Source organism: Scleropages formosus, chromosome 10 (genome assembly GCF_900964775.1).
Source record: "Scleropages formosus chromosome 10, fSclFor1.1, whole genome shotgun sequence".
NCBI classification, from domain to species: domain Eukaryota; kingdom Metazoa; phylum Chordata; class Actinopteri; order Osteoglossiformes; family Osteoglossidae; genus Scleropages; species Scleropages formosus.
The window spans coordinates 9,413,042-9,425,430 of NC_041815.1; the positions used below are offsets into that span (position 1 = coordinate 9,413,042).

A 12,389-nucleotide genomic window follows, 5' to 3' on the forward strand; every position below is an offset into this window, starting at 1 on the left:
CTAACTTAACTGCATGAGTTGATTTGTTGAACCATGGCAAGTTTCTTACAATTCGAATAAGTTTAGTTTTTGGTGGAGCCGCAGAATCTAAGGCGAATTTCACAAAGAAAGTGATGAGATGAAAGTGTATCAAAATAAACAGAAACCTGAAATGGTAAAACGGAAAGAAAAGTCATTAACTACAAGACACTGATCATCATGGTTCTTCCTTATAAAAACCAGACAACACACACACATTGTGGCATTTAAGGACATTTTTAATAAATAATGTGAAAAAATGACACATTTTTCAGATTACGTGATCCTCAATATGTAAATGTATGGCTAACAATAAAGAAGTTGCCTTTTACTATAAAAAAATGAAATTCAAAACAACGCTAGCTTCCCTTGAAAAGCACAGTCAGCTCACTCTGCTTCAGTTCAGCCGCAGCACAAAAACAAACAACACACAAAGGTTGGCTTCAACGGATGGCACTGGAGTTGGGCTGTCCTGGGTCCAGGATCCAGGAAGCAGCACCTCAATGTTAACACCACTGGTTATACTTTCTTTCGTCGAGAATCGTGGGCGGATCTTCGTGAGGCGAAAAGAGAGGTTGATGAAAAGTCCATCAAGGGGTAGCCCCTTAGATACTGGGGGGTCTTCAGGATGCATTCATTTCGCTTTTTTTGCTTTTCCATTTTCTGAAGGGATCCTCAGAAGTCCTGAATAGGCAAAGTCCCTCTTATCTTGGAAACAAGGCATGTCCACAGTACTGGTAACACCTCCCACCAAAACAGCCCCTAAAGCACTGCTCACATCCTGTATATCATGTTCTTTTAAGTGCATAGGTAGACAAAGTAACTACTATTACCTGAATTCACTTCCACAGGTTGCACTGCTCTTGTTTTACAGGTACCACTGAGGTCTGACATAATTATCTGCCCTGCATTCCCCATTGGAGCCAGATTATGAATCCATATCTTGAAAAAACCTAAAATTCATACCCAACCAACATACTCGACCCCAACCTGTCCCACCTAAACAAAAGTTACACCTCTGAAACATTTGCTCACCTTTAGCTACATCATAACCGACACAATTTTTTTTTTCCTGTCATACCTGTAGTCTTCCAGTAAGACAAAAAGGTTAATAGATAAAATGGTTTAAAATAAAGTTTAGTGATTGTGCTTTTAAAACCAAAAACATAACAAACATTGACAACAACAAAAACTTTAACAGTGCATTACAACAAAATAATCCAAAAGTGGTACTTTCTTGGGGTGGTTAAATGATTTTAACAATTTACAAAACGAATGAAAAGAAATGATAATTACCAGTATAATAAAACAATAATTATTGAAAATAACAAACAAGGAAGACAAATTTTAAGTACCACAAAAGGTTTTTACAGAGAAAAATGTATATATTTATATATATTTACAAGACAGCCTACCCCTTCTGCTTGTAGCTAATTTTATTACAGTAACTCATGACTGCAAGGAATTTTGTGATATCTAATCAGGCAAATTGTGCCAGACCAATAGCTTGGAAAAAGTGGTAAGCCATATTGCATTGAAATTAAATCTAAATTCCACAATTTTGCTCAGAATGCACCCTTCTCTTGCTTTCATTTATCCTTACATGGACAATAAAAAAAGAAAAAAAAAATATTGGTCTATTTCCCAGAAGTGAAGAAACTCAGTTTATGTAACTGTCAGCAAACGATGACTGTCTGATGTTGTAATGTTCAAAATCCGGAGACAGGTGGCTCTGGAACAAAAAGCTGTGACGGCATTTTCAACTCTCGTAGACTGGACTTCAGCTCTCTACTAGCTGAGGACACAACCAAGAGGGGGAGAGAGGCAGGGGAGAGTACATCAGTACATATGTAAACATTTCATTTTTTTTCCATTTTCTATCATGGAAAGGGCCAGAAATAGGATTAATTCTTTCCATCTTTTTTGGAAATGCAAATGAACCGGGTAATACATGAGAGCTGCATGTTTCCAAAAGGATAAAAATTTAGTGCCTTACAAAAGTATTCAAGCCCCTTGAAAGTTAGCACCATTTTCTTGACTTCAAAAGAGACATACCTGTATAGAAATTCTTATAATGCAAGTATTTATTGTAAATCCAAGTGGTCTAACAGTTTTCAATGCCTAAGTAAATAATTTGTTAAAAGATTTAAAAGAAATAAATAAATACTGGGAAAATGCTGCTTTCATAAGTATTCAACTCCCACACATGAATATTTAACAGAACCTCCTTTTGCCGTAATAATAGCCTTAAGTCTTTTTGGGGTAAATCTGAACCAGCTTTATGCACTGCTCAGGAGTGATCTTGTTCCAATCTTCTTGGCAGATTTTCTGCAGATCATTCAGGTTAGTTTGATGGCACTTCTACCCTGCAATTTTCAAAAGGTGCCACTGATTCTCAGTGGGGTTGAGATCAGGACTTTGACTAGGTGATTGTAGGGCATTCACCTTTTGAGCCATTCCAGTGTTGCCTTGGCCTTGTGCTTGGAATCACTGTCTTGCTTGAAGGTGAACCTTCCCACAAGCCTCAGTTTCTGAGCCCCATCAATTCTTTCATCAATAGTTTAATTATATTGTAACGACCCGCGTTACTGTGTGTTTGAGCGGGAAATTGTTTATTGTACATTGGATTATGGGTAAAATGTAATTAAAGTGTTTAACCACTGGGGGGACTTATGAGAAAAATACTGGAGTGACAGTGTTATGGGGGTGCAAAGCAGGCTAAGAAGGCTGGCTTGAGGTGCAGGTCCTTGAGGCAACAGGGTCCATGGACCAAGAGCATAATTTTCTATGTGCTAGTGTTCTAATAAAATGTCCATCATGAACGCTGTGTCTGCATCCTTCTTCACCCCATCCAAACCCCGCGCGAGCGCGCCACAATATTTTCATCAATAGTAACAAGATTCCCAGTCCATGCAGATGAATAGTATCTCCACAGCATTATGCTGCCAGCCCTGTACTTCAATGAAGGGATTGTGTTTTTTAAGGCACGAGCAGTAATAGGTTTGAATTTTGGATGAAAAGCACCACCTTGGTTTCATCTGACCACAACACCTTTTCCCATATCCTAGCTGGGTCCCTCTTAAGCAGTGGGGCAAACTCCAGACATACCTTTCTATGGATATTCTTCAGTACAGGCAGTCCCTGGGTTGCAAATGTCTGACTTACGTACAACCCATAGTTACAAACCACCCCCTTACTGACCGGAAGTAAATTTTTTTGTCACCCTTAAGTAAAAATCAAATGAAAACCTCATAATTAAGCCTATTATATTAAAAAAATTGAGTTAGTAATAACAAATGGGCGCAACTTTGTGCTTTTACAACAGTTCGTCTGCTTGTGGGCGGGGCACGTGGGCCTGAGGTAGGACAGACTTCGGTTCTTTCAGTTGCACCACGTTGCTGTCAACAGTATATCGTGTGTTACTGTATTTGGCATAATGTTTTTCTTTTCACCCTCCTAATCATAGCACCAAAGCGTAAATGTAATGCAAGTGATAGCGATGCATCCAAGAAAAGGACAACGATCACGATTGAATCTAAAGTGAATAATAAAGCAATTGGAAAAAGGTGAAATGCCAACAAACATTGGAACACACACAAGCTGCTTGTCCCAAGCAGGATCACAGTGAACCGGAGCCTAACCTGGCAACATAGGGTACAAGGCTGGAGGGGGAGGGGACACATCCAGGATGGGATGCCAGTCTGTCACAAGGCACCCCAAGCAGGACTCGAACCCCAGGCCCACCAGAGAGCTGGCCCTGGTCAAACCCACTTCGCCACCACGTCCCCACAACGTTGGAAAAGTGAACATTAAAGCTTCTTTAATGTTTTGCACGCGTACACGCAGACGCATGCAGACACACACTCTCTCTCTCTAAGAAAGCACTCGGTTATAAAAGACACTTGTCAACCTCTTCCAAGTTGCAGAATCTAACTCAAAATAACCGTCCCCTCTGCATTCTCAAACCAACCTTGCTTTGCTCTTCCAAGTCCTGTCTCTCATTGTTCCCCACTCCTGTTCCACGTCTCTTTGATAACAACCGGCCACCTTGCCCCTTGACCGCAATTTTGAATCCTCATCTCGTTTCAGTTCGCCAATCAACTGACCATTCGCCTGTCTCCGACAACGAGAACATGTCTAGTCCTTTGATTCTGAATAAACTATCCTGCACTTGGGTCCAGCCTCCTTCGTGTCCTCTGTTCATTATCACGGTAGTAACATTTATTATCTCTTTCTATGTCTCTCTCTATTATAAATACTGTAGTTACATTTCTTATTATTGTTATCATTATTATCATTACATTGTATTATTATTATTATTATTATTATTATTACTGTTTTATTGTAGAAAAGATGTTTTAGTGTATCTGGAAGTGTTTCTTTAATGTTTTTTATGCAAAGAAAGGTACACGATATACTGTACTAAGACAAACATTTGACTAACTGACGTTACATACCCACCGCACCTAACTGTTCCGAATTACATCAAAATCCAACTTAAAGACAGACTGAGGAACGGGAATCATTCGTAATCCAGGGACTGTCATGCCACCCTCCCAAATAGGGCAGTTGTATGGCGCACTCTTGACATTGTGGATTCATGAACATGTAGCCCAGTTTTAGCAACTGACTTCTGTAGTTGCTTCAAAGTGATGGCAAGCATTTTTGTCACTTCCCTTCGCCTGGACACTAAGTTTTGACAGTTTTCTCTCTTACTTCTGTGGTGTGCACTTCAGTCTTCATTTTCACAGTGGGTTCACAGCCTTGCTAATGATGCCTACACAGAGTGATGTTTACACCCAGAAAATGTGACCATTGCTTTAATTGCTCACTGGTAAAAACTAATTACTCAGTTACATCCAAACAAGAGGCAAATGTGTTGTTCGGAAACAATTTGCCTCTTAAGCTTTTGAAGAATGGGGTGAATACTTATGCAAGCAGAATTTCAATTTAATATTTTATTTCTAATATCTGAGGACAAATAACTTATTTTGGCTTTTGACATAGACTGTTAGTGTGAAACAGATGTCAATAAAAATAATGATTGAGAGAACATCTGTATAAATCTTCTGAAATCCAGAAAATGGTTCTAACTTTAGAGGGGCTTTTACTTTTGCAGGGCATTATACAAATGAGTACGATGCACATTGCTGAAGCAGCCCCACAGAGAACCAACACACCTCCAGGTCCTCGTCTGTAGGCTGAAAGGCCCCCATGGTGATCTGCCCCCCTTCGTTGGGGTTGCGTCGCCCTCCCAGGGCTGACGACTCTCCCCTGCGACGACCCCCTGAGCCCCGGGAGGACATGGAGCTGGAGGAGCTGGGGTCTCGGTCACGTGGACTATGCACTGTGGGGAAGGATGGCCGACTGTACGGAGGTATGTCCTCTGCTCCTGAAGACGAGAAGATACAGAGAGCAGGTCACATACAGTGGCACACCAAAGCAAGACATACTGCTGTCCACAGCCACATATGGCAATCCACAAGAATGCAAAAATCTGTCAGGACATTAAAACAGCTCTTGATACATGGATCTATATTACATTACTTCCTAAGAATACGTTATTTTTAACTTCACCAATTAACAACAGTAGCCTTTATGAGATTTGAATCTTCAGGCTTCTGGTCTCAAGTCTTCAGCAGCAGCACTTACTCTACTCTCTTGCTTATGATTTTTCTGCCTTGTCATACCTGATTGCTGGCGGACCTTGGTGCTGGCTGGACCCTCCTGCCTGCCCCCCTTGCCTCCACGGGGGGCCTTCTGTCGCTCCTGTGCTTCCCGGCGTTCAGAGGAGCTGGTCCTTGGGTAACCACCAGAGCCACCTCTTCTGGACTCCGTGTCCCGCGCCTCGCTGCATCCTGTCTTCGAGGATGTCACCCCCCAGCCCTCCAAGGCTGCCTTGGAGGGATGGGTAGGGGACTTCAGTGCTGCTGGTGGTGGGATGGGAGGTGGAGGCAGGTCTGGGGGAGGAGAAAGTGAAGGTTTATTTACTCAGGAAAAATGTAAGACACAGAATGTTTTTCAGTATATAAACCAATGTCCTACATCTGCCACAATTTTGTATAATCCAAAGGCACAATGGGGTCACAGTTAGGAAGAAACCCTTTCTGGGGTTTCCGGATTACCCTCTGTGGCTTCTGGGGGCCCTAAGGCATAAACTGGTAGGTATGTAGCATAGTGATTAGAGCTGCTGCCTTTCACTCAGGACATAGGTTCATATGCCACCTCCAGCTGTAGGACTCTTGATTACAGATAAATGAAACTTTATTATTTATTTTATTATTAAAATAAAAAAAATTAAAAATTGGTGTGGGTATCGGGATTTGTCTATCCTGTGTCTTGTGCACCTACTTGAATGATGAACCTTGGTGCAGCAAGTGGTAGGGAACAAACTAGGTTTGCTTGAGACTTTCATGTCTTCAAGTCTCCTTCTCTCAATGTAATGCATAAATTGTACTTTTGCTGAGATGTACGTCGCTTTGGACAAAAGTGTCTTCTAAATGAATAAATGTAAGTGTTATTAATCACAAAGAGAAATACACTTTGGCTGCAGCAATATAAAAGGTACGACATGCAGTGCCTTAAATTATTCAGCCCCCAAAACTATTTTCACATTGTACTGGCTTGGATTCTAAGCTTACAAGATTTTAAAGTAAGAATTCTTCCAGCTGATTTACAAAACCTGCCAAATCCAAAAAAAGGAAAACCTTTCAGCAATTTACGAAAAAGTAAAAGGAAAATTTCATATGTAAATAGTTTTTATATATGTATATGTATTATCTTACCAGCTAATTGAAATTCTTTATGGTCTCCACCTGTATAGGAAACGGGTGGATCACCTGGTCCAAGGATAAACATCTTCTGTCTCACTGAGGTGCAACAGTATTGTAGAGATTTTCCACAAAGCAAAATGAAGAAGAAATAGTGTTCAAGTTAGGGATATAATTAGAGAAGTACAGACCTGGGGATCTCAATGGTACAAAACATACCTTGGAGGTCAGTGCAGTCCATCACATAAAAGTGGAAAAAATATGAAACTACAGCCATACTGCCTCAGTCAGGACACACCTCTAAACTTAGCTGTTGAACAAGAATCACCCTAGTCAGAAAGGCTGCTGTGATACCAGCTGTCACTCTGACTAGGTTGCAGAAGTCAGTGACTCTGATTGGACATGATTTTCATGGCTGAACAATTTCCAAGGCATTGCACAAAAAGGGCTTTTATAGATATATGTATGTGGGGCAGTGATCCAAGAAATGTTTTGCAGTTTGTTGCTGCTCTCCACATGGACATCCAGGGCTGCCTAGTCCCATTTTGTACAATGTGCCCTGAATCGGCTGTGCCCGGAGCGTAATTGGTTTAAGCGCTCCCAGCAGTGTAGGTGGAGCTGGCTTCCAGGCAGTTCAGAGGATGGCACTGGGATAAATCTGTGTAGCCATGAGTTGCCAGTCTTTGTCCATTGCTTTTGTCACTCAGCTTCCACCCAGGCTTTCGGTGATATTGTAATGGGGCTGAGGGGGTTATACCCGCACCCTGTAAATAGCTGATGTTGTGGAGCGTAGTTGGGGGGCTGGGAGTGACGCAGGGAGATTCTCCGGTGTTCTGCACCTCTTGTACTGTCTGAAGCGTCTTTGTCAAGACTGCTGGTGAAAGACATGTACGTGTCTAATAAAGAGCACGTTCATTTTACCCTGACTCCTGAGCCAGTTTTTAGTAGCTTCGTGGGGGGATGCTACAATATATTATAGCTGTTGTCAAGTAGCTGTATCACATATTGGAGGAACGGTTTTCGAGATTTCAGGCAGAGTTGCTTTTGTTGGCCAGAGATAATAGCGGTTAGGTGACTGCAAAGCAAAGAATTTTTATCATTTAGGGAGTATTTTGCTAGTGATATGCATTGTGCATTTCTTCTGATATTAGGAGGCGGTATTCTGCTTACAATAGGTAGGTAATTTGTTGGTGTAGAGCAGATAGAGCCAGATACAGTTCTCATTGTGCTGTTCAAAGAACAGTTGGTGCACAGTATTCTGCTGCAGAGTATATGAGTGCTATTGATAGTGTTATTTCTAGCACTTTGAGATTTGCTCACCATGAGAGGCCAGCTAATCTTCTCAATAAGTTGTTCCTTGCGTTTACTTTCTTTGACAGTTGGTCTAGATTGTGTTCCTAAGAAACTGCTCTGTCGAGTGTTACTCCAAGATATTTTGGAAAATTGTTTGAAAGAATGGCATTCCCTTTGCATATAACTTCCAATTTGTAGTCTGCTAAGGTATTAGTGAGGTGGAAGCAGCTGCATACAATCTTACTGACATTGAGCTTAAGTTTCCAGTTTTGAAAGTAGTGTGGTAGCATCATGCTGTGGGATGCTTTTCAGCAGCAGGGACTGGTGATCTGCACAGGACTGATGAGAAGATGAATGCTGCACAATACAAACAAATCCTGGTTCCCTCAACCAGAAAGTCTAAACTGGGGAGGACATTCGTCTTGCTTCAGGACAATGACAAAAAGCACACTGCCAGGGCAACAATAGAGCAGCTTAAAATTAAGAAAACTGATGTTCTTGAGTGGTCTAGTCAGAGTCCCGACCTTAACCCCATCACATATCTATGGTGAAACCTAAAAATTGGTGTTCCCAAAATAACTGGCACAGCTTCTGCAAATTTTGCAAAGGGGAATGGGCAAATCTTGCTCTATCACATGCAAACTTGCTCACATTACATGCATTTACATTTACATTTATTGATTAAGCAGACGCTTTTGTCCAAAGCTTCGTACATCTCAGCAAAAGTACAATTTATGCATTACATTAAGAGAAGGAGACATAGCTACAGACGTGAAAGTCTCAAGCAAACCTAGTTTGTTACCTACCACTTCATCGTTCGAGTAGGTGCATAAGACACAGGATAGACAAATCCTGATACCCACTCACCAATTTTTTTTAAAAATATTATAAGATATACAAATGAGCAAGTACAATGCCAGAGTAATGGCTGAATAAAGGTTGTATCTGGGGATGGTTATGGAGTTAGGATGCATGAACAGTTACACTGTAAATGAGCTGGAGAGATCTTGGACGAACTGGATCTATGAAAGGTGAGTTTTCAGACCCTTCTTGAATATAGACAGAGTTTCTGCAGTTCTGAGTGACAGGGGAAGGTCATTCTACCACAACGGACCCAGAACCAAGAACCTCCGAGCTTTACCTTTTGTGCACAGGACCACCAAGTGAGCAGAAATAGACGAGTGAAGGGGCCTGGCTGGGGTGTAGCGGTTGATTAAGTCTTGGAAATAGCTGGGAGCAGTTCTATTGATACATTTGTACACAGTAACCAGGGTTTTGAATTTGATTCGGGAAGCTATAGGAAGCCAGTGCAGAGAAGTGAGTAGAGAAGGTACATGGGAATGCTTTGGCAAATCAAACACAACTCGTGCAGCAGCATTCTGTAGAAGCTGCAGAGGTCTGATGGCATTAGCAGGAAGGCCACACAGGAGAGAGTTGCAGTAGTCCAGATGGGAAGTCACCATGGTCTGGACAAGTAGTTGGGCGAAGTCAGTAGTGAGGTAGGGACAGATCCTACGAATATTATGCAGGATGTATCTGCAGGACTGGGTTGTGCCTTCGATATGTTGAGAGAATGACAGACTCGCATCAATCGTTACTCCCAGACTCTTAGCGAAGGAGCTAGGCGAAATGAGTGAGTTGTCCAGTTTGATCAACAGGTCGTGACAGGAGGACAGGCCAGCTGGGAAGTAAAGAATCTCTGCTTTGGAGAGGTTGAGTTGGAGGTGGTGATCATACACCCATGAAGAGATATCCGACAGGCAGGCAGCAATGTGTGCGGAGATGTCTGATGCACCAGGTGGAAAGGAGAGGAAGAGCTGGGTATCATCGGCATAGCAGTGGTATTTGAATCCATGGGACGCTATGACTGGAGCGAGGGAGGAGGTGTAGATGGAGAAAAGAAGAGGACCCAATACCGAGCTCTGCGGAACACCGGTTGAGAGAGGCAGAGGAGAAGAACGAGAGCTCCGCCAGACCACTTGATAGGATCTGTCAGAGAGGTAGGACTCAAACCATCTTAGTGTTGCACCTTTGATCCCAAGCTGGTTAAGAGAGGAGAGTAGAATCCGATGATTGACAGTGTCGAGCACTGCAGAAAGATCGAGGGGGATGAGGACCGAGGAGAGAGAGGCAGCTCTAACAGTTTGGAGAGCGTCAGATACCGCTAGAAGGGCAGTCTCGGTGGAGTGACCAACTTTGAAACCAGACTGATAACCATCAAGGAGATGGTTCCGGGTGAGGAAATCAGACAGTTGATCACAGGCTGCCCGCTCTAGGGTTTTAGGCAGGAAGGAGAGGAGAGAGACCGGTCTGTAATTTTCAACCAGATTGGGGTCCAGGGAGGATTTTTTTTTAGCAGAGGTAAAATTAGAGTGGTTTTGAAGGCAGCTGGGAAACAGCCAGAGGAGACTGAGGAGTTGATGATTGTAGAGATGAAGGAGGAGAGTTGCGGGGAAATGTTCTGAAGTAGCGATGAGGTCAAGGAGCAGGTGGTGGCTCTGCACAATATCAGGAGGTCAGCGACTTCAGATTCACAGAGTCGCTTGAAGTTGGAGAGGATAGCTTCACAGGGAGGTCCAGCGTCAACTGGGTAGGTTGATGGTGAGAATTTATCAGTGATCGCTTTGACTTTGTCTCTGAAAAACAAAGCAAAGTCTTCAGCAGTGAGAGAAGAGGGAGGAGGAGGTGGCGGGGGACACAGAAGGGATGAGAAGGTGGCAAAGAGTCTGTGTGGTTGTTTGGATGCTGACTGTATTTTGTTGCGGAAGAAGGAGGTTTTAGATGAAGAGACAGCAGACTGAAAAGCAGCTAAGAGTGACTGGTAAGCATGGAGGTCCGATGGAGTTTTGGATTTACGCCATCTTCGCTCTGCAGCCCGCAGTTTGGTCCTGTTAGCACGTAACGTATCAGACGACCATGGGGTAGCAATGGGGTGTGCTGGTCTAGAAGACCGAGGGCAGAGAAAGTCAAGCGAGGAAGATAGGGCAGAGAGGAAAGTGTTAGTGGCATCATCTGTAGATAGATCTGAGAACTGTGGAGCAGAAGGCAGAGCGGCCAGAGTAGCAGAGGCAAAGCGGGAAGGTGAAAGAGATTTTAAGTTGTGGCGAAAGGTGACAACGGGTGCAGGAAGAGATGAGGAGTTAGTGGTGAGGGAGGGTTGAAAGGAAATGAAAATGTCAAGGTCATCCAAGAAGCGGCCAAGAGGGCCGGGAGAGTGATAAAGGACAACCACAACAAGAGTGATTTGGGCAGTGATAGAGACAGCATGCCATTCAAAGAAGGACAGATCATGCAAGTGAAGAGGAAGAATAGAGTATTCCCACCAGGGAGAGATGAGCAGGCCTGTGCCTCCACCTCTGCCAGAGGAACAAGAGGTGTGAGAGAAGGAGTAGTTAGTAGAGAGTGCTGCAGGTATGGCTGAGTTGTCTGGGGTGATCCAGGATTCAGTTAGGGCCAGGAGGTCCAGTGAGAGATGGGAGGCATAGGTTGGTATGAAGTCAGCTTTTCTCATAGCAGAATGGCAGTTCCAGAGTCCCATGGAGAAAGAAAAGCAAGATGGAAGGTTTCACAAGTGAGGATAAACCAGATTACTGTAGCAGCGAGAGCGCCCAGGTCTCCGGTGGTGGCGAAATCGCACGGCTCACTTTCTGTAGAAGACTTTGATGGCAGACATGTTGGACGCATGATCCCTTGCGGACAACAAGTGGCCTTCCTCGGTGGACTCCCGCAGGTAGACTCCCTTCTCTTTGCACCCCGAGTCTTCGCACCAAGAGGCTGCTGCAACTGCTGCCACTACGGGTCACCAGCTGCTATTTAAACCGGACTACTGCCTATCAGCTGACTTCCTAGTCGAAACCGAAACTACGCCAACAATGGCGACTAAAACAAACAACCAACCAGATGCGATTAATCGAACCACGGAGTCACGCCCACTCCCGCTACACAGAAATGATCCGGAGAACGGTCGTCCTAACAAACCACTACTACTAATACCAAATACTACTTAACAAACAAAATAATTACAGTGCCAAGCAACGCTACACAAACACACAACCGCTTGTATCTATCAACCCGCACAGCCACATGACACGAATGTGCGACAGGAAAAAGCAGTAGCAAAACAACTAAACCTACCTGTAAAATATAATGCACATGCAAAATTAATAGAGACATTACATAAAAGCTACTGACTATAATAGCTGCGAGAGACAGTGCTGATATAGCATGAATACTTACAAGTTGCTGGTATTTCAGTTTTTGGATTTTATTTTTAAAGTTTACATTTTTCTTTCTGTTTGGACAAAACTG

The 12,389-nt window shown here is 43.2% G+C and overlaps 1 protein-coding gene across 2 annotated transcripts in view; it reads right to left on the reverse strand.

Annotated features, from left to right (window-relative positions):
• Nucleotides 1-281: 281 nt before the first annotated feature.
• Nucleotides 282-12,389, reverse strand: part of robo1 (roundabout, axon guidance receptor, homolog 1 (Drosophila)) — a 178,147-nt gene continuing 166,039 nt past the window's right edge. For both annotated transcript variants that reach the window (XM_018758787.2, XM_018758786.2), the window contains 3 exons: nucleotides 5,709-5,978; nucleotides 5,199-5,410; nucleotides 282-1,813 (listed from right to left, as the gene is read on the reverse strand). In XM_018758787.2, coding sequence (XP_018614303.2) covers nucleotides 1,799-1,813; nucleotides 5,199-5,410; nucleotides 5,709-5,978 — 497 coding nt within the window. In that variant the 3' untranslated portion in view covers nucleotides 282-1,798. The remainder of the gene's footprint in view (nucleotides 1,814-5,198; nucleotides 5,411-5,708; nucleotides 5,979-12,389) is intronic.